The sequence below is a fragment of the Diachasma alloeum genome, unplaced genomic scaffold (assembly GCF_001412515.2).
Source record: "Diachasma alloeum isolate Michigan unplaced genomic scaffold, Dall2.0 Dall_scaffold_00271, whole genome shotgun sequence".
In the NCBI taxonomy this organism is placed as follows: Eukaryota; Metazoa; Arthropoda; class Insecta; order Hymenoptera; family Braconidae; genus Diachasma; species Diachasma alloeum.
Genome location: NW_021680410.1, coordinates 1,987,030 through 2,008,504, shown reverse-complemented (window position 1 = coordinate 2,008,504; position 21,475 = coordinate 1,987,030). Strand labels below are relative to the sequence as shown.

The 21,475-nt window shown below is 36.1% G+C and overlaps 1 protein-coding gene across 5 annotated transcripts in view; it reads left to right on the top strand.

The window, feature by feature from the left end:
- The window catches only part of LOC107037921 (eyes absent homolog 4), a 28,645-nt gene that overhangs the window by 3,499 nt on the left and 3,671 nt on the right, over nucleotides 1–21,475 (top strand). Inside the window, exons 1-6 of one of the 5 annotated variants that reach the window (XM_015256751.2) lie at nucleotides 3,335–3,658; nucleotides 15,167–15,287; nucleotides 16,669–16,834; nucleotides 17,362–17,681; nucleotides 18,880–18,963; nucleotides 19,832–20,097. In XM_015256751.2, the coding sequence (XP_015112237.1) occupies nucleotides 15,176–15,287; nucleotides 16,669–16,834; nucleotides 17,362–17,681; nucleotides 18,880–18,963; nucleotides 19,832–20,097 (948 nt within the window). In that variant the 5' untranslated portion in view covers nucleotides 3,335–3,658; nucleotides 15,167–15,175. The other 4 variants (XM_015256753.2, XM_015256752.2, XM_015256754.2 and 1 more) reach the window with 4 other exon arrangements.

Genomic DNA, 21,475 nt, shown 5'->3' with positions numbered 1-21,475 from the left:
TGTATTACACTCTTTTCGCCAAAATTCACGTTTTTTTAATTTTCCTGGTAAATTGTTGATCGGATTGACGTGAAAAAATATACCGTTTTTGCCGAGGGGCTACTCACTCCATAATTGAGTGACACCATGATTTCGAAATGAAGTCGATTTCGGGTGATTTCAGTGATTTCGGAAAAAATTATTTCGGTGATTTCGAGGGTCATGGAAGGTAATTTCATGATTTCGAATGATTTCATTAATTAGAAATTAGTGATTTCAGGAAAATAAAGTTAATAAATAATAGAGGTAATAATAGAGGGGCAAAACTGGTTGTGTTAAATTATGGAAATCAAAACTAAGAATATTAACTGGCAAATAATAACGAATTCGTTTTACCATTTTACTATCACAGTGAGTACGGCACTTTATTATCATCGTTGGCAGATGTTTCAATTTCAAAATCACGAATTACTTGCGCGGTCCGTACGCCAGGGCGGTACTGATTTCGGTGATTTCATGGATTTCACACGATTTCACGTGATTTCAGAGATGATTTTGAAAATAACTTCAGTGATTTCAATGACTTTACGTGATTTCGGAGTGATTTCGAAATGATTTCATGCCAGAGTGGCGTCGTGATTTCGCAAGTGAGTAGCCCCTCGGTTTTTGCGTTTTATCATTACTTAATGACTCACGAAATTTCATTATAGTGCAATCATTTTCATGCGTTTTGTCTAAAACTTTGCGGAAATTCATATAACTTTCAAAAAAATGCAGGAAAATGATCGCACTACTATGAAACTTCGTGAGTCAGTCAATAATGGTAAAACGCAAAAATGGTATATTATTTCGCGTAAGTCGGATCAATAATTTACCAGAAAAATGAAAAAAACGCGAATTTTGGCCGAAAGGGTGTAGGACATCCTTAAATGCATCTGTCTCTTAAATTTCAAAAAAATTCTAATACCTTCTCGGTTATTATAATTACCACTTTTTAAAAGCGTGTTATGATTTTTCGGTCATCAGGGACTTTAGAAAGCAGAAAAGAAATAACTGCTGTTCTTTTATGGTTTTTCGGGAAATCAGGGGATAACGAAAATTCTTACGGTCCAGCGTAGCGTAAAGCTGGGTGGATGAAAGGATGGATGCCTGGCGCGCGGATTATACCCCGCTTAAAAATGAGGGGAGATGGACTCCGGAGAATTTTATCCAGTATATGTATAGTCTATACGCTGGGTCCCATTTAGTATCCACGTTCAGTGTTACGAGTGCACTCGGTATTTTTTTTATTATGTTTTTTGATGTGCAGAATTTAAATTTGAAAGTCGTTTTGCTGACAATCGATGCAAAAAAGTTATTAATAATTCAGTTGTTGAAATCAAGTTTTCTTGGAAATTATTCAAAGCAAGGAAAAATAGTCGAAATGAAAAATGTTCCTCTTATTCTGACTAAACATGAATGCCCGATTCCAATTATTTCCGAAGATATTGAGTGTACGGGGGGCCGCGCGGAGACGCATTCGAGCGTGAAATTTCCCATTCGGATATCTCGGAAAATAATTCAAACAGGAAAAAAATCTATAAGTACAAATATGTTTAGTTTGACAAGAGGAACATTTCTTATTTCAACTATTTTTTGCTATCTGGAATAGTTTTTGAGAAAATTTGGTTTTACCAATTCAGTAGCGAAGTGGTAAAGCGGTTTAAGTCGACTCATCTCCCAGTTGGGTTTCTGAGGAATATTTCCGAATCTAAGGAAGATGGCGAAATTTTCATAATTACATTTCTTGTAGCTCTCAATCGGCTCTACAAAAAAGGTTATAACAAAACTCTTGCCATCTCCCTTAGATTCCGAGATATCCATTGAAATCTGGTCAATAGTCAAAATTGACTTGTACCGTTTCACCACTTCGCTACTGAATTGAATTGTAAATAACTTTTTTTTGCATCAAATTCTTCATTCCGGCGCACTCTCTGCATGTGTGACCCAAAAAATCCTTTTCTGATGATTTTCAAAAAACTATTTTCTCGGCACAAGTAAGACTTGTTTGAGAACTTTGTCGTTTTTCTCTCAGCGTACGATTTTTTCATACGTGTACATACTGAAATAGGGTAAACAGGTCAATTTCTGGACGGGGGTTAGCTTCTGGACGATTTCAACTTGCATTGAATATTCCACAAATAAAATGAAAATTGTATTGATTATTTCACCTCTCCATAATATCCCTTGTGTATAATCATGTGATCAATTATGTTTTTCTATTGATCAACATTGAATAAATAAAAAAAATATGACCAAGTCGTCCAGAAATTGGGGGTTTCGGCTACATTCAACTAGGGTAAACTGCCCAGTAGATGGACGCCTAAGAAAACTGCCCAGTAGATGGACGTTTGTTTTTTAGCCATTGAAAAAAAAAATTGATCGAAAAAAAATCGTCACCCAGGGGTTAAGAATCACAACAGTTAGTGAAAATTCAAAGCAACAATTCACATTTCAGTATTTTTTTGCGTAATTTCCTATCCAAAAGTAGCTCGTCCATCTATAGGGCAGTGTCCATCTACTGGGTAGCTTACCCTATTTCTCAATTTAATTATTCTTTGTTTTGTTATTTTCCCTTTAAACTATTTTTTTCTGCTAATTAAAACATTCTCGAAGGTACGGAAGCCATCATATCCCCATTTTAGGTGATCCTTCTATTTTAGATCCTACCGCGAAACTCGAATTTCCTTTAACCGCCCAGCAATTGGCCTGGTCACCCTGCATTAAAAATGTTTAAAAACAGTACATCAACCGACGAAAAGTATTGAAATGGGGAAGGGACACGGTGGGGATAGACCACGTGATCGGTTTCAATTCTCCAACTGGAAAATGAAATTTTCGTAAAGGCGAGGAAATAAAATTCAGCCCTTCAGAACAATTTCCCGGATAATCTACAACAGAACCATATCTCGCAATAAATCCCCCGAAGAGACGCACTCCACTGACATATGTTATTACATCTCCCCTGAAATGAGCAATGACATGCAGCGCGACAATTACTCGCACAAAGGGGTTGAAATTTCCCCCTCCGTTCGCGCTCAACCCCTCCCCGATATTTCCTCTATTTTTTAATACCCCTCCCCCCTCCCCCAGGGTCAAAATTCCGGCTTCACTCCTAGCGTTCGGACCCGAATAAATAAACAAAAAACGCAAAGTGGATGTGGAAAAGGCGACATCGAGGTGGTAAAACGCGTAACGGAGACAAAAGTATTGAAATGGGGAAGGGACTCGGTGGGGATAGACCACGTGATCGGTCGGGCGGGGGTGGCAGGCGACATTTCGCATGCTCAGAAACTCTACAGGCTGCAGCATCACAACGGGCACAACTAGCCGGGCCGATCGACCATTCGGAGTAAATTTTCGGAGTGCAATAATTCCACCGGCATAATTAATTCATTAAAAAACACCAATCACCGGGGGAAGATGCTCATTGTGGGGTGATCATTGCAGTGCCCAGTGCAATTAATCTTCGTCACTTGTGGGTGATTGGAGAGTTATTTAATTGCTCAGTTAAATAAACAATTTTTAATCGGCAGTCGGAATCCTCATTTCGGATAATTGAGTAAAAAGTGTTGAGAATGTTCTTCGGGCTGTGGAAAGTGCGAGGAAAGTGAGAGGACAGTGATATTACGACGGATAGGTGAGTCGCCTAGGGGATGAAAAGCGCAGGATTTCATGATTTTTTGGAGTTTGAAGGAATTTTTGGAATTATTTGCTCGCGATCTTTGTGATGTCAGTGTTTTGTCTGGTGGGACCACCTTCGCGTGACTCGTTTTAATTCATCTAGTCCTTCTCCGGATGTTTATGAGCCGAGCCACTGGTAATCTCCGGACCATCGCACCGTCTGACAGATGAAATAAATTTGTCAGAGATAACAATCGAAATTTATTCCAATCGAGGATATTTCTCCGTGTCTTTTCCAATAGTTTAGTTTTTTTTTCATTTTCTCTTTGCTCGTTCATTCAGTTGGTTGTTCGTAAACTTTGACGTGTGCTTTGTTTCTTTTGTCCCCCACACGTCGCCTCTTGAATAACATCCGCCTCTTTGTCTCACGTTTTTCGGATTTTTTTCTTTTTTTTCGGCGCGGGGAAGACCAGGCTCCTGCGGAACTCGGGAAATGACACGGGTGGAGGAAAATCCTGAGGTAAACGGAGGGATTAGCGGTGGACACATCTGTTTCCCACGCGTTACTCTAAGGCTGGATGTGGGAGGGCTTTTTAATGGCTTTTTCAAATTTTGGGGCAGCTTTGGGTGGATTTTTGAGGAAAGTATCGTGATGAATTTTGAATGATAGTTGACTGTTTGGTTTCGAATGGAAGCTTTGTAATCGTTCAAACTTAACACGCACGAAAAAAGTTAATAGAAAAAGCTATCGAATTCGTTAGAAAATTCTATTGAATTTCTGTTAAACTTTCTATTAGTTTTTGGCTGATTCTATTGACATGTTCAATAGAAAAAGTCAACAGAATTCGATTTTTCTATATAACTTATTCTTTTCATATGTTTTCTACAGAATTTGCTCGACTCAAATTTTCTAATTTTTTTTCATTCTATTTTTCTTTTCTTCTCATCAAGAAAATCAAACCAAAAAACTTGGAAAATTTGAGCCGAGGAAATTCTATAGAAAATATCTCAATAGAATAAGTTATACAGAAAAATTGAATTCATTGACTTTTTCTACTGAATATTTTCTATTGAACATTTAAATAGAATCGGCCAAAAACTAATAGAATAGTTCAATAGAAATTCAATAGAATTTTCTAACGAATTCGATAGGTTTTTCTATTAAATTTTTTCGTCCGCGAAGTTTTTGATTTTTTGTGTTATATCGACTCAGTATGATCCAATACTGTTAGAGATTTTTTGAAAATTAGGGGAGGGTAAAACGGACACTTTTGACTTTTTTTGAAATATTCATGACGTGTTGAATTGTTCGTGAAATGGAATAATTTTATTTTTCAATTGACTGAGCTCAATTGATAAATCTGTTTATGAGTTATGAATATTTTTAAAAAAGTCAAAAGTGTCCATTTTATCCTACCCTCCCCTAAGTAATAGTTGCATTTGAATTCTCAATGTTGGGATTTTGAATTCAATTTAAGATCAAACCGTTCATGGAATTTTTCATTCAGGTGAGAAATTCGGAATAATTGGGTTTTCCATGTGAGATTATCACGGATATTTCCTCGGATATTTCAATGACATCTAGAATTTTCAAATTCACAGCGAAAATTGAACATCACATTCAACTGAATTTTCTGTGGATTGAAGATTTAGGGACATTGTTGCTTAAATTTTCAAATTATTTAATAATTTTCATTATCGCGTGGAAGTGAAAATTACAATTCAGTAGCGAAACGATCAACCGGGTTAAGTCGATTTTGACTTTTTTACAAATTATTTAGCTCGATTTTGACTTTTGGCCAATTATTGAGGAAAATCTCGGAATCTAAGAGAGATAATAAACTTTTTCTCATGACCTTTTTTTTAACCCTCAATTAGCTCTACAAAAAAGGTCGTGACAAACATTTTTCTATCTCTTTTAGATTCTGAGATATTCATCAAAAACTGGTCAATAGTCAAAACCGACTCAACCCTGTTTACCGCTTCGCTACTGAATCCTATCGAATACTCCAGAATTCAACGGATTTTTCAATAACAAAATACATGAAAATTTCGCATGAATGAGTGATTCTTAGAAATTTCAAGATTTTTTACTGGAAATTTCAGGAGCAATTTTCTAATAGTGAAAAATTTCGAATATGCCATTTTTAGAACTCGTCTTTACGTGTGTGTATATGTTTTTACATATATAACAAAGTTTTTCTTCACTTCAGTAGTGAAGTAGTAAAGGGAGATAAGTTGACTTATCTCCCAGTTGAGTTTTTGAGGAATATTTCCGAATCCAAGGGAGATAGCTAAATTTTCGTAAATACATTTGTTGTAGTTCTCACTCGGTTCTCTAAAAACGGTCATACCAAAAATTTTGCCATCTCTCTTAGATTCCGAGATATTCATTGAAAACTGGCCAATAGTCAAAATTTAATTAAACCGCTTTACCACTTCCCTACTGCATTTATAAATATCGAAAGAAATTTTTAAAAAAGTTGATGTTTTTTTCTGCTCATGATGGAGTCATATTGCGATATAAATGCTGGTGAAGTGAAATTAATTTAATTTAGGAACTGAATCCCTACTTCGTTAGATGTAATAATTCATAGAACTGTTGATGAAACGGGATCAGTTTTCCTTATGAAGTACAATCCTTTCTCTTTACCATGAATCCAAACTGAGCTCAGTAGATAAATTCATTTTTGAGTTCTGAATATTTAAAAAAATATCAAAAACTTATTTCTTTTCGTGATGAAATTTTGTTGTGATTTGAATGATGATAAAGTCAATTCAATTTAAGAGATGAATAATTCAGTAGCGAAGTGGTAAAACGGTATAAGTCAATTTTGACTATTGACCAGTTTTCAATGAACATCTCGGAATCTAAGGGAGATAAAATTTTTTAATTTTTTAATTCAAAAAAAAATTTTTTTTCTAAGGGAGGGAAAATTTTTATTATAACCTTATTTGTAGACCCGATTGAGAGCTCCAACAAATATAATTACGAAAATTCCACTATCTCCCTTAGATTGGGAAATGTTCCTCAAAAAATCAACTGGGAGATAAGTCGACTTAAACCGTTTTACCATTTCGCTACTGAATTTATGAATATCGAGACAAATTTTTAAAAAAGTTGGTGTTTTTTTCTCCTCATGATGGAGTTACATTGCGATATAAATGCTGATGAAACGAACTTAATTTAATTTAGTGACGAAATCCCTACTTCATTAGAGGTTTTGACAAACGGGGGTCTCTAATTAGGCAGCTGTCAACTGGAGCCCATTATTCGCACTTGCGCGTTGGAGATGGAACGCATTGTGGTCTAATGGGAATGTCAAAATGTCGAAGACAACAACAACTGTCAGATACTCGGTGAAAGATTCACAATGCTATTGTGACGTTGAGTAATGTGTTGAACGTTCAAAGGGGCATATTGGAGTTGATAAACTACTCAATAAATTGTTATTGTCCTTTGATAATTCATGTTGAGGAGGGGTACACACCGGTGGAAGATTTTTGTGGGATTTCCCATGAAAAGTTTAAAGATTTTTCCTTTAGAGATTATTTTATAGAAATTTCGATTTCCTGTCAAAAACGTTTCATCGATGATGCATTATTCTATCAAACTTCTGGACCTGCATGAGAAAAATTCACTCAACTTTTTCCATAGTAGATTACAATAGTTTTGCATAAACTTTTCTGCTGGAGGATTTTTTCATTTTTTTTCTTTATTGTACTAATGGGATTTATAACGTGTAAAATATATCGTGTGTATAGAAATAATGTAGATTACTTGATCTGACGGATACACTCAGAAAAAATTCAATAGCGAAACGGTAAAACGGTTTAAATCGACGCAGCTCTCAGCTCAGTTTTCGAAGTATATCTCCGATCTTAAGGGAGATGGCGAAATTTTCGTAACAATCTTTTTTGTAGCTCTTAAAGATGTTTATCCAAAATCGCAGTATTAAAAAAAATGATTTTTTTTCAACTGAGAGGTGAGGAGATTCCCTTTATCTTGATAAAAATTTCAATCCACCATTCCACGTTCGTTATTTAGAAATGAAGTGGACAAAATGTACCAAACGCACGCGTCAACATGCGCTTATATGGGGTAAAATCTTTCAAATATTTCCTCTTTTTGCGCGGGTGCCCCAAATTTTTTTCTGGCCAATCGATTCAGTAGAGTTCTTCACATTATCTTCTATTTTTATTTTCATTTTTAGAGTCTTATAGTACATTGAGAGAAAAACGACAAAGTTCTCAAACAAGTCTTACTTGTGACAAGAAAATAGTTTTTTGAAAATGCAAAGAGCACGCCGGAGTAAAACATTTTTGTCGCAAAAATAGATTTAGTAGTTAAAAAAAAATTGCGTTCTCTGTACACGCAAGAACTATCATTTCTAGCACTACTCCTTCGTTATTCAATACTCCCATACGTATTTTGCTCCCGAAAAATCTTTGTTTTATGCGAAATGAGGGATAGTACTTTTTCGTTTCGGCTGTCTAATAATCACAGGCAAGAAATGAACCCTTAAATGAAACAATAATAATGATATAATAGCAATCTTGTAATTTAGGGATAAAATATTTGTTGATAAACTTTCCTCTATATGAGATATTTTCATCCTGAAAAGGCACCGTCTGGTGTGAATTATCCGCCTCTTGAGCCAAATATTTCGTTGTTGTCGAAAGCAGAAAAATTATTCATGTTTGAGACTTTCAAATTCGAACCAAAAAAATTCTTTTTTGGCAATTTTCAACGAGCGATTTTGTTGGCCCAAACAAAACTTGTTTGACAACGTGTTTGTTTCTCTCTCAGTGTAGGTGAATTATAAGTTTCAACATAAATCCCATAAGAGCCCGTGTTTAAGGAAAAATTTGTTTATTTATGTTTGGCGAGACTATTGCAATTAATTCTTGTTAAATATCAAACAAGTTAGATTCATATGGCCTGCTATGAGCCAAATAAATTATAGAATTTTCCTTGAATATGAAAAAGTAAGATTTGCTAAAAATGGCTAAACATCCTTGACCCTAGTCTGGTCACCTGACGGGAAAATGCGACTTTACTCACCTTCGTGGGAGAGTGCCGCCGTGTTACCTAGGCTCCAGCGTTGCCGAATCCACTCTACACTTCCCGGGCACGTTTAGCGAGTTCCCAGCAACGTCGCGCAACAAGCAATTTCATTTAACACGGGAAAAAATTGTTCACCTGTTGGAAATAATTTTTTTTCTCCCGGAATTAAGGATACAATATTGAAAAAAAAATACTAGAATTTTCCAGATACTTCAATTGACGAATTCAATTTTTCTCAAATTTTTCCGATCAACCTGTCGATGGCAAGGTGAATAAAACGACGTGTTGCGGCAATTCTCTCGCATGGTGACCAGTCTAGGGTTAATTTGCTCTACAAACAAGGTTGCGATGACAATTTTGCTATTTGCCTTAGATTTCGAGATAGTCATTTAAAACAGACCAATAGTCAAAATCGATTGAAACCGTTCTACCGCTTCGCTATACACGGAAAGGCATGTTCAGTAAAAATTACGTAACTGCCAGTTCACTCACCAATTACGGAATCGACTCAGAAAATTTTAGTGACGGTATCGTAATTTTTTGCAGGAGATTCAGTTAAAAATTACGGAACACTCCGGAAAAATTCCGTAACGTAACGTATGTAAGTGATGGAATGTGTAAATAATTAATTCACAAGTAGATAATAAATTATGAGGTATGCCATAATTTTCACGAGGTGATGAAGAAATGAGACATTTTCATGCAGAAATACGGCACATCCGCTCCATATACCTTTTATTAGGCCACGCGGCATTAATTTGACTCGTTAACACACGACGTTTTCTAATTATGTAGTACGAGTTGCATACAGAATAAACGCGCCGTGAATGTGGAATGAAGGTCTGAAATATAAATGAAAACTCATCGAAAAACGAATTTCAGAATGGACAATTTTATTTTTAGTTTCGGAATTCTTCTACATGGAGAAAAAAATTCCAGAAAAATTACTGTGGTAGCACGGTAAAATAGGTTTATTTTGACGGACCCGGAAAAATTCGGGTGCCAGCACCGGAATTTCTGCCGTGCGCTGCAGGAATTTTTCGCTAATTTACCGTGAAAAATTATTTTATGTCATTAAGACCGATAAACCGCGATTCTAACCTCGCTTCGTTCGGTTAGATCGCGGTTTTCGGGCCCCACGACATAAAATAGCGTATATCACACGGCGATAAAAGCATTATCTGGCGAATATGATTATAATCCTCGCCTTCGGCTCGGATTATAAAGCCACATTCGCCAGATAATACTTTTATCGCCTGATGACATAATCTACTATTACTCCTGGCACGGTAATTTTTTCATGTCCGTCCAAACGAACCCATTTTACCGTGTTGGCACAGTAATTTTTCTGGAATTTTTTTCTCCGTGTAGGTCTTGTCGAACCTGGCAAAATAACTGTCTTGATTCACACGGAGAGAAATGTTCAGTAACAATTAAGGAACTCATAATTCACTCACCGATTACGGAATCGACTTAGAAAATTTAAGTGACGGTATCGTAATTTTTTACAGGAAATTCAGATAGAAATTACGGAACGCTCCGGAAAAATTCCGTGACAGTTCCGTAAAATTTCCTACAACCACATTTCGCTCCGGAATTACGGAAAAGATACGTAATTTTTATTGAATATTTCTCTTCGTGCAGTTATGTTTTTCAATATTAATTAATTGGTGAGAAGTCGACTTCCACGGATCCACTGGGGTGGTTTACCACCCGATCCCCATTGCTGCATTCGCCTTTCATTAGAAATGCAACAGCAAAGTGTCACGTCTTTATGATATCATCTCCTGAGCGGATTTATACCCATGCGATTGCAATTTGCGCGGTTGAATTGAACGAAAAATTCATTTAAACACTAGGAGAAACGTTGACAATGTTTAAAAATTCTATTTTTAAAAAACTTTGTAGTTTCCTTTCTATTGAACTTATTTAAAAAAATGGAATGGCGTTGTCACATACAGGCGCATACACCTCCTGTACCGTCCTTCTACAGATACACTGGGGTAGTTTATCACCCCACGGCCATTGCTACATTCACCATGCATTAGACACGCATTGGCGAAGTGTTACATCTTTGTGATATTCCTTCCTGAACAGACACCCGTAGGATTGCAATTTATGCGGTTGAAATCAACGGAAAATTCAGAGGGGCCATTCATTTGGAAATGCGGTAACACAGTGATTGCTGATTTAACGTGATTTCAGAGAGATTTCCATGATTTCATGCAATCGTTGATTTCATGTGATTGCCTGAGATTTTTTTGGTGATTTCGCGATATCAGACGATTTCAAGTGATTTCAAGTTTTCGATTTCATCGATTTGGCGGAGGAGGGGGGAATGAAGTAGGAGGGAACGGGGATAGAACCCGGAGGAAAAAAATTTATCATATTAATGCAAGAAGACTCAAGCATGAGAGTTACAAAGGGAGTGAATGTAGGGATGAAACCATCAAGGTGAAGCCATAAGAATCAATTTTTTTTCATTCATTCGATAAAATACCTATTTATTCAATAAAATAGAGAACAACGTACATTTCATATATTCAACTAAACGAAATAAACTCTCTACTCTGATCAGTAATGAACGGATTTTGGAATTAGAAACATTTAATAACTTCTTTATATATCTTTTCATCTATTTCTAAACCTTTCTTGGTAACCACAGGGTAGGAAATTGTCTGGCGATATTGACCAATGGCCACATAACCACGAGTAGTCATCGGTTGAAGTTCGAGACTTTTTAAATAAAAATAATACACGTAAATGGGCATACGTACAAGAATACACCACAAATAAGTCGAAAGTTTCTTTTCCTTTTATATATTCGTCAGGATCCCATGAGTTACTCATTTCATGATTTCATGAGAATTCACCGATTGCAAGTGATTTCAATTGAAATCACGTGACATCGATGAAATCCTAGGATTTCACTGACTTCATACTATTTCAATCCTGAGTAACACGGTGATTTCACAAATAAATGGCCCCTCGGCTCAGTCACTGTTGACCCTATCCTGATCAGTCAAACCTGGTGAAATTATAGACTTAACATTCCTGCTCCAATTCGAATCGGAAACATCTGTCATTCTTGATCAGTTAAAAAACCACCTATTTCAACCTTTTTTGAAATTCTGAAATTTTTGCCAAATATTCATTTACTTGAAAGAAGCATTTATTTCTTCAAAATTGTATTTTTCCAGTCGAGTCAGTCCCAGGCGAGCCTGATTAGGTTTCAATTACGACAATCATGTTGCTCTAGAGGATGACTATGTTGCACATGACCTTGGATTAACTCCTCCAATGATTATTCATTTTTCCTAAATTTCTCATTTTCTAAGGGGAAGAATTTCGATTAATTTTTTTAATGTTGATAATTATTGCGGGAGTTCACTCAAGGTCGTAATTAACATGATCATTTTCTACAGCAATATAATTGTCATAATTAAAACTTAATGACAATTGCCTGGCAGTGACTCGATTGGAAAAATACGGCATTCAAAAAGTAAATACTTCTCTCAAGTCAATGGATATTTAGCAAAAATATTTTTTTTCTCAGTATAGTCTGAATTCAGAGTATCTTAAATGACACACCCCAAATTTGGAATGGTCCGTGATGGATTCTTCTTTTCGGGCTTCTCACTGAGCTGTACAAAGTACATTCCTCGCAGTTTCACGGTAATAGTGAAGAAATTCACACGCCAGTGTTATTACGATCCTCGGTGAGTAAACAGTGCATGAATCACGGGTGACAAAGACCCAAATTAGTACAGGTTACCCGCAGGTGTAACGGTTAAATTCTCGATTTTCGCGATTCTCTAGACTCTCTCGATTAGAAGGCCTCTCTAACAAAATCTTGAAAGGTGTACACTCTTTATTTTTTCATTTATTTTTGCTTCCGAGTGGAAGCTTTGCAATCGATCAAATTTAAATTTTGAATTTTTCATGTTATATCGACCCATTATCCCCCACACGGAGAGAAATATTCAGTAAAAATTACGGAACGCTCCGGAAAAATTCCGTGACAGTTCCGTAAAATTTCCTACAACCACATTTCGCTCCGGAATTACGGAAAAGATACGTAATTTTTATTGAATATTTCTCTCCGTGCAAAAAGACCGAAATAGTATATTTCGTAACGAGTGCTAAAAAACATTTTTTCACGAGTTACGAACAAGATTTTTCATCACAATGTGGCGGGAACACTTTTCGTCACAGCGTGATGAAAATGCAATTTTTAGATCGTGTCTGCATGTGCGTGCGTATGTAAACAAAATTTTCTTCGATTGCTCGCTAATGAATCGATGGAATTGATTTTTTTTTCTCAAATTTAGGTATTGTTGAGCCCTATCTATCGCTATCAATTAAGATTAACTTAATTTATGAGTTTTTTAAATTGTGGAATTTTTTCAAAAATGGTTTTTTTCACGATAACAAAACAAAGAAATTTTTAAGAAAAAAAAAGAAATTTTGTTCAACAAAAATAACATTTTATTTGTGATTGCACGGAACAAAATAAAGTTTCGCATTGCACGGGAAGCGTAGTAACTCGAATATGCGATAACGCGTTGCTTACACGTCTTATTTAGATAGACGCAACGTCGTCAAGAAATCACGAAATCTCGTGTTACAACAATTCCGTTAATCCATTCTTCGTTCCTCCTCATATATCACGAGATAAATTATTTTAAAAATGATTGTCAATTCGCCATGCGCGAGAACAAACGCGATAGGGGGTATAGATTCAAATGAAGATATGAAGACGAATAATAAAAAAAAAAGATATGAAGACGATATAAAAAACACGTCTCCTTGGAAATCGTGAGCGTCCATTCACAACTGAAGAATCCCTTTTTGCGAGCATTTGAGATCTGCACATTCTATTCGCAATGTCGAGGAAAGGGCGGAGCGCGGGAGATTGGGAATGGATAGTGAATACTGTGCATAACAAACTTGGCAACATAAAAAATGTTGCTGGTGTGCAACAGCTGGATAAGGGCCCTCAGCGCCATTGGCTGAAGCCACTGAGGATCTAACACGCCTACCCAGCGTTATTCGCAAGTTCCAGGAACTCGGGGGTTTGAGATAGTGCTGGTGATGACTCGGGTAATGAGTTCATCAGAGCTTTTCCCGAATTCTTGAACCGTCTCATTACATTAATTAAATGACAAGACGCAACCACTTCGTGCGAAAAATCACGCGTGAAAGGAATTTAATAGAAACGCATTCGGTAAAAAATTTTGATACATTTTTCTTGGAAATTCTAGTGGTTTTCAATGGAAAGTATTTCATGGAAAAAATCAATAGAATTTGATCTTTTTGCATAATTCATTTTATTGGGATATTTTCTGTGGAATTTTCTCGGCATAAATTTTCAATGCTTTGTTTACTCCACGCTGAGAGAAAAATGACAAAGTTCTCAAACAAGTTTTACTTGGGCCAAGAAAATAGTTTTGGCAGTGTGTATTCACACGCTCCACGGTAACTTTGACCGTGGATATATGGGACGTTTTCCCGTGGATTCAAGGTAATTTCTACCGTGGATATATGGGAGATCGTGGACCCTCAACTTTTGCTTCTCAAATTAAATCTAGACAATAAACTAGACACATTGAATCAATTGATAAGTGATATGGAGATAGTAGACTAGTAAACAATTTTCTCGAATACGAATATCAGTATAGATTAACGCAAATAAAAAATGAAAAAAATAATTGACTAAACGCAAATAAAAGATGAAATGAATAGTATTTTACATTTTATGTGGCCGTTTTCTTATCGATATTCATATTTGTCTAATGGGGTCCGAATGCAGGAGTGGGTGCCGAAATATAGTCTAAATGATTTTAAGGGTAATCTCCCAACCAGGGGAGACTCCTACTACAGTTGGCACAACTCTGGTTTCAGAGTTGAAAACCAGAATTGTGGCAACATTTTTCAGTCGGCTCTAGGAGTCTCCCCTGGTTGAAAAATCATCTTTAGAGCCATTTGCACGCTATTTCGAAACTCGCTCTTCAATTCGGGGCCAAAGAAACATTCACATCTTGTCTGACATCTCTGCTATGAACTCTATCAAATCGATGAATTTGAGTTGTGTTAAATCAACGAATGCAATGCTGGAATGCTTGACGAGTCCAATTTAAGTGGACATATTGCTCTTCATAATGAACAGAAGCCTGACATTTTCGGAAACGCATTTCATAGCGTGAATCAGCAATTCATTCATCATCAAACCAGTGCAACTGTTCACCCTGAATCCATGTAAACCCTCTGTAAATCTACACGCGTTCCACCCAGTAGAACGTCCATGGCTTCAAGGATCCAAGGATCCGGTTCTCACTGACTCGAATTACGCACGTCTCTGAGATGAGAATTTAGAACAAACTTTTTCGCTGGGTATTTTGCAATACATGGTATTGGATGTCGTTATTCTCTAACGTATTTTTTTTTGTTTTTAAGCCGAGTGATATGTTAACCGAGGACAATGACCCGACAAAACCGGCCGGGGTGTTAGACAATGTTGGTAACGTGTCGTCATCGACGGAGGCTTCGGTACAGGGTCCACGGAATTCTAACAATGGTATTATCTTTAACATTAAGACAGATAAGTGTGTCGGAAGGAATTAGGGATGGACGATGTTTGTCGATTAATGAAAAACATCGATTTTTCATGCTCAAACATCGATGTTTTTGACCAAGCTAACAGAATTTTTAATTTTTTTGTCGAAGAATAATGTTGATTGATTGAGAATAAACAAAATAATAATTTATCCGCAATCAGAAGTAATTATTTTCTACAGTATGTATGTTATAAATGATAAGTGAACAAGTCCAGTCGTCTATTATTTTTTTGAATTAAAATTTTTCAAGTTTGTTAAATTAAGTTTTTTAACTGTTATTGTAGCTAACGGAAAATATTCAATATATTTTCTTCAATTAATCAAAATGCCCGTTTCGAGATTCAAAATTTAAATCTCCAGCAGTACTTATCATTGAAACGTAAGTTCCTCCGGTTGTATTTTTTGAATATATATTTTTTAATATAAACGAGAAGAAAAAAAAGATTGAAAAAAATTGTTTTTTCTCCTGTCTAATGAGAAAAACATCGATTTTTTAAACAAGCGATATTTTTTCCCGAAAAATCCATTCACAACATCGATGTTTTTGAAAAACATCAATTCTTCGACAATCGATGTTTTTTAGAACATCGCCTATCCCTAGAAGTAAGTATTCGTTTTTAGACATATACTATCGATCATCAATGTCTGAAAAATTTCACTCCACACTGAGGAAAATATTCACACGGAGAGAAAAATCCAATAAAAATTACCAGAAAAGAAACGTAAAAATTACGTTTTGAAACGTAATCCGCGAGCGAAATATAATTCAATAAAAAGTGTGAGTCGGAACTGAAATTGTGCGAATCGCCACGTAAATTCTACGATTTGTTCCGTAAAAATTAACCAGCCGTCTGAAGACTCGCCGCTGTAGGGACAACACGTCGTTCCGTAATTTTTCCCCAACGATTGAGAAATTTTACGGAACGGAACGTAGAAATAACTCACCAGCTCCATAAAAATTGTTGAACTCTCAAAAATTTTTGATTTTGAAGGCATAATAAGTCGGCAAGTTTCTGTAAGATTTTACTTCTTCGGGAAAAATTACGTGACAATTTCGTACTTTGTGCGGTAATGAACCTGAAAATTCACTGAACGTTTCAGATTTCTTCTCTTCCATTCCTATAAAAATTTCCGGAAAACGATTCCCCATTGCGGATTACGTGAATTGTTCCGTAATTTTTACTGAATATTACTCTCCGTGCACATAATATCACAAATTCATCAGTGTAGGTGGGAATTCCAAGCAAATGAGTCGGTTTTTTTAGTTCAAAAGTTTTATTTGACTACCAAGGAGTAACTTCCTAAAAATACAAGATTCAATTTGGAAAATTCTTTCGGTAGAAGCCGAGGTCAAGAATGAAGTCCAGGACTGTCCGGACAATGAAACCCTGCCGGACGGTGAATTGTACGTCGACGAGAATGCCGTTGAGAAGGAACAGGAGTATCCGGACTCGATGGAAAAGACGGACTACAGTACTTTATATGGAGCAAATCAGTATTATAATAGGTCAGTATCACAGTCAAACTCTGACACACTCAAATGACAAAATTGAGTCTTCATCCGTGAAAAAAAAATTGATGACATTAATACAATTTATTCTATTGAGATATTTTCTATAGAAATTCCTTGGCTCAAATTTTATATTTTTTTTGTTTGATTTTCTTGAAGAGAAAAACAGAAAACAAGAATGAAAAAAAGTGGAAAATTTTAGCCGACGAAATTCTATAGAAAAAATCTGAAAAGAATAAGTTATATAGAAAAATTGAATTCTATTGACTTTTTCAATTGAATATTTTCTATTGAACATTTCAATAGGAGCGGCCAAAAAATAATTAGAAATTGCAATAGAAATCCAATAGAATTTTCTAGCGAATTCGGAAAGTTTTTCTATTAATTTTTTTAGGACACTCTGTGTATTAAATTCTACTATTGCCTTCGATTTAATAAATTTGTGTTGAATTCGTGTTTAATAAATAAAAAAAATTATTTTCCATTTTCGAACGAAACACCTTAATCGAAAGAAATTTTTACAGTCTCTACAATTCACCCTCGTACGGCTCAACGAACTCAACGAAAAATTCGACGAGCCTCCAGAGCACGTACCTAGGCTCTTACCCGACTCCAAGTCCAATGGCACAATATTCATCGTATCCCGGTTACAACAGCAGTGGTACAACATTTTCATCGGTGAGCCAGAATATATCAAGCGCAACCCAGAAATTGGATTACAGCGCGTACAGCAGTACTTGTCTGTATGGAAATGATCGTGTGCCGTTGCAGTACTCCGGGTACTATCCAATGCCGGGGTATCACACTACTCCTTCATTCAATATTGGCAATTTGAATTTCTCAGGTATGAATGCATTCTGAAAAAACTAGTTTGAATGTGGAGGAGCACTTTTCGAATACATAAACGGGGGATTCTTCTCTCACGTCACGTGTTTTTTGGACTTTTTGGATCCCCTCCCCTCATTACAAGCCATCACAAACGCGTAGCCCGTCCCCTTCCTGTTCTCTAGATTTTCTTCGTTTTTTTGTTCATGAATTTGACTTTAGAAAAATAACAACAAAAAAGGCAACGGATTAGGTAAATAATTAATTTTTCATGCGATTCTCTTTGTTCATTGAGAATAGGGAATAATTGAGAATAGGGAATTTGCATGGCGCTCAGTTTTCCCTAATTTTCCGGTTCACCCATTCCACATCCATAGATAGCTGAACGAAAATAATTGTGGAGGAAAATTTTAAAAATTTCAAACGCTCGCATAAATTCATTGAAAAACTCATTCATAAGGCCATTATGCGTCCACCATTTGCAATTCCGCTAATTAATAGGTAGAGAATATAAATAAATTTAGAAGACACGGACGACAAAATTTAATAGAGAAACCTATCGAATTCGTTATAAAATTCTATTGAATTTCTATTGAACTGTTCTATTAGTTTTTGGTCGATTCTGTTAAGATGTTCAATAGATAATATTCAGTAGAAAAAGTCAATAGAATTCAATTTTTCTGTATAACTTATTCTATTGAGATATTTTCTATAGAATTTCCTCGGCTCAAATTTTCTAAGTTTTTTCGCTTGATTTTCTTGATGAGAAGAAAAGAAAACTAGACTGAAAAAAAATTAGAAAATTTGTGTCGAGCAAATTCTATAGAAAATATATGAAAAGAATAAGTTACATAGAAAAATCGAATTCTGTTGACTTTTTCTATTGAATGTTTTCTATTGAATATGTCAATAGAATCAGCCAAAAACTAATAGAAAGTTTAACAGAAATTCAATAGAATTTTCTAAAGAATTCGATAGGTTTTTCTATTAAATTTTTTCGTGCGTGGAGCATTTTCACTGGAGAAAAAATAGCCAAAGTACTTGGATATCCTTAATTGGTTCGAGTGAATGGATGAAGCTGCAGAGAATAGTTGATTATCTGAAACATACTTGATTGGCAGAATTATATTTTTTTCTCAGTGCATTATTAACTTGGCGACCCAAGTGGGGAAGTTGTTTCGTTTCATAATGAATATGCATTTTTCTATTGAAACAAGAATCCACTAAAGCTGGCCTTGGGCTAGATGCACCGCACCACGATCCAAGCGACATTACGGGACGAGAAGCTGTGAATATCGAAGGTAACTGTTCTATTCTGTTCATTACTTCATATATTTGACTAGGGGGCTACGCCCCCGACTCGCTCCGCTCGCCAACCCCCTTATGACCCACATATGACCCCCATAATCCTTAATCTGACCCTTGTGACTCTTAATCTGACCCATATGACCGTTAGTCTGACCCTTGTGACCCTTAATCTAACCATTATGACCCTTAATCTGATCCCTATGACCCTTATTCTGACTCTTGTGACCCTTAATCTGACCTTCGTGGGCCTTAATCTGATCTTCGTGACCATTATGACCCTTAATCTGACCCCTGTGACTCTTAATCTGACCCTCGCGCCCCTTAATCTGACCCTTGTGAGCATTATGACCTTTAATCTGACCCCTGTGATCCTTAAACCGACTCTCGTGGCCCTTAATCTGCCCCTCGTGACCATTATGACCCTTAATCTGACCCTCGTGACCATTATGACCCTCAATCTGACCCCTGTGACCCTTAATCCAACCCTCGTGACTCTTATTCTAATCCTCGCGACTTTTATTCTAACCCTCATGACCCTGATTCTGACTTTCAAGGCCCTTATTCTGACCCTCATGACCATTATTTTGACCCTTGTGACCCTTAATTGTAGATTATTAATTCCGAGTACCAAATTTTTATCACCAGAAGTCGATTTAAATTTTTCTAATATAGAGAGAAACGTATTCAATTAAATCCATGTTACGATTCCTCAAAACGTTAAATCACAGATAATAACACGAAATTCAAAGGTTCAAGCCCGTAATCAAAGAATGGAGAATGGTAGCAGATGGAATCATCTCATTCTAACATCGACAAAATTTCGAAATTATGAAATAAGAACCTGAAGACTTATGTTCGAAGGGACATCGGCGAAGCCCTGTAGACGTGGAAGACGGCAAAGCGGAAGTGGAAATAGTATAGGTTCGGCAGATACAACGGAAGCCGGACCAGATCGAATATTCATTTGGGACCTCGACGAAACCATAGTTGTGTTTCACTCACTTCTCACTGGACAATTCGCTGCCAAACACGCCAAGAGCCCCGAGTTGTTGGCACAGCTGGGGTACAGAATGGAGGAGATGATATTCAATTTAGCCGACACACATTTTTTCTTCAATGAGGTTGAGGTATGCCCATCATTTTTCACTTATCGAAAATATCATTCCCGGGAAATTATATTTAGTTTCTTCTCTGATAAAACATCACGAACATTGTATCCCGATATTGTTGGCCTTGTTCTGAAAAGAATGTGGAATCCTCCAATTGAATAAACAATTTTGAGTTTGTATTCTCATCTCTATTTTATTTTGAGATGTCACAAAAAATGTAGAAGATACGGCCGGTTAAAAAAAATCTGCATTATGAGGTCACAATGCAGATATTTTCCGATTCAAGGATGGAAGACAAATTATGCAAAACCCCAATTTATCAATTTCTGCATTGTAGGGCAACCAGACCAATAGATAGACGGTTAAGGACAATTTCAGGTCCGTCAAGAGATCATTGATAAATCACCTAAATACGCCCAGAAAACAATTCAGTAGCGAAGCGGTAAAACGGGTTAAGTCGACTTAGCTCTTTGCTGAGTTTTCGAGGAATATCTCCGAATTCAAGAGAAATAGCGAAATTTTCATTATAACCTTTTTTGTAGAGCGAATTGAGAGCTACAAAAAAGGTTATTACCAAAAAATTTCTATGTTCCTTAGGTTCCGAGATATTCACTAAAAACTGACCAATAGTCTAAATCGACTTAAACCGGTTTACCGCTTCGCTACTGAATTTTTGCCAGTGCCGTCTAAAATTTAACAGGACATCGGCAATTTGTCGACAAATTGTCGACATACTGTTTGCTGGGCGCCAACGATGGGTTCTATACCTGAAAAAATATATGAATTATAGGAAAATAATGATTTGAAGTGGAAACAATGAAGGAATAAATGAGAAAATGACGAAAAAGTGGGATACAGCCCAAACACCCAATAGATAGACGACTGACCAGAAGATAGACGGTGGGTTACCAATAGATAGACGGTCATATTTAATGGTTATTCAAATAAATTCATTCATCTGCATGTTTGAAAATGAAGAATGATTCTTTTCGATAATAATAATCGAACAGATACCGCGTTTATTTGTCCTGATGACTGTTCTTCACATTGTTCCGTCAATACTGCGTGACTGTTGTCTGACTACTCACACCGCCACTGAGGGCCAATACTGTACTCGCAAGGATTTACTGTACTCTTCTCGCAATTCTCGCAAGAATGTGTTTTTTTTCGTTCAAAATGTTCATCAATAAAAAATAAGAAAATCATCGTATTATTATACATTAGTTTTATTATCAAATTTGTAATACAATTTCTATTATATTTTTTATTATAAAATACTTTAAAAAAGTTGAAATCGTCCATCTTCTGGTCGGTGTCTACCTATTGGTCTGGTTACCCTAGGTGCTTATCCAAAACCGCAAGGACTTGAAAAAATTGCGATTTTTTTTCAACTGAT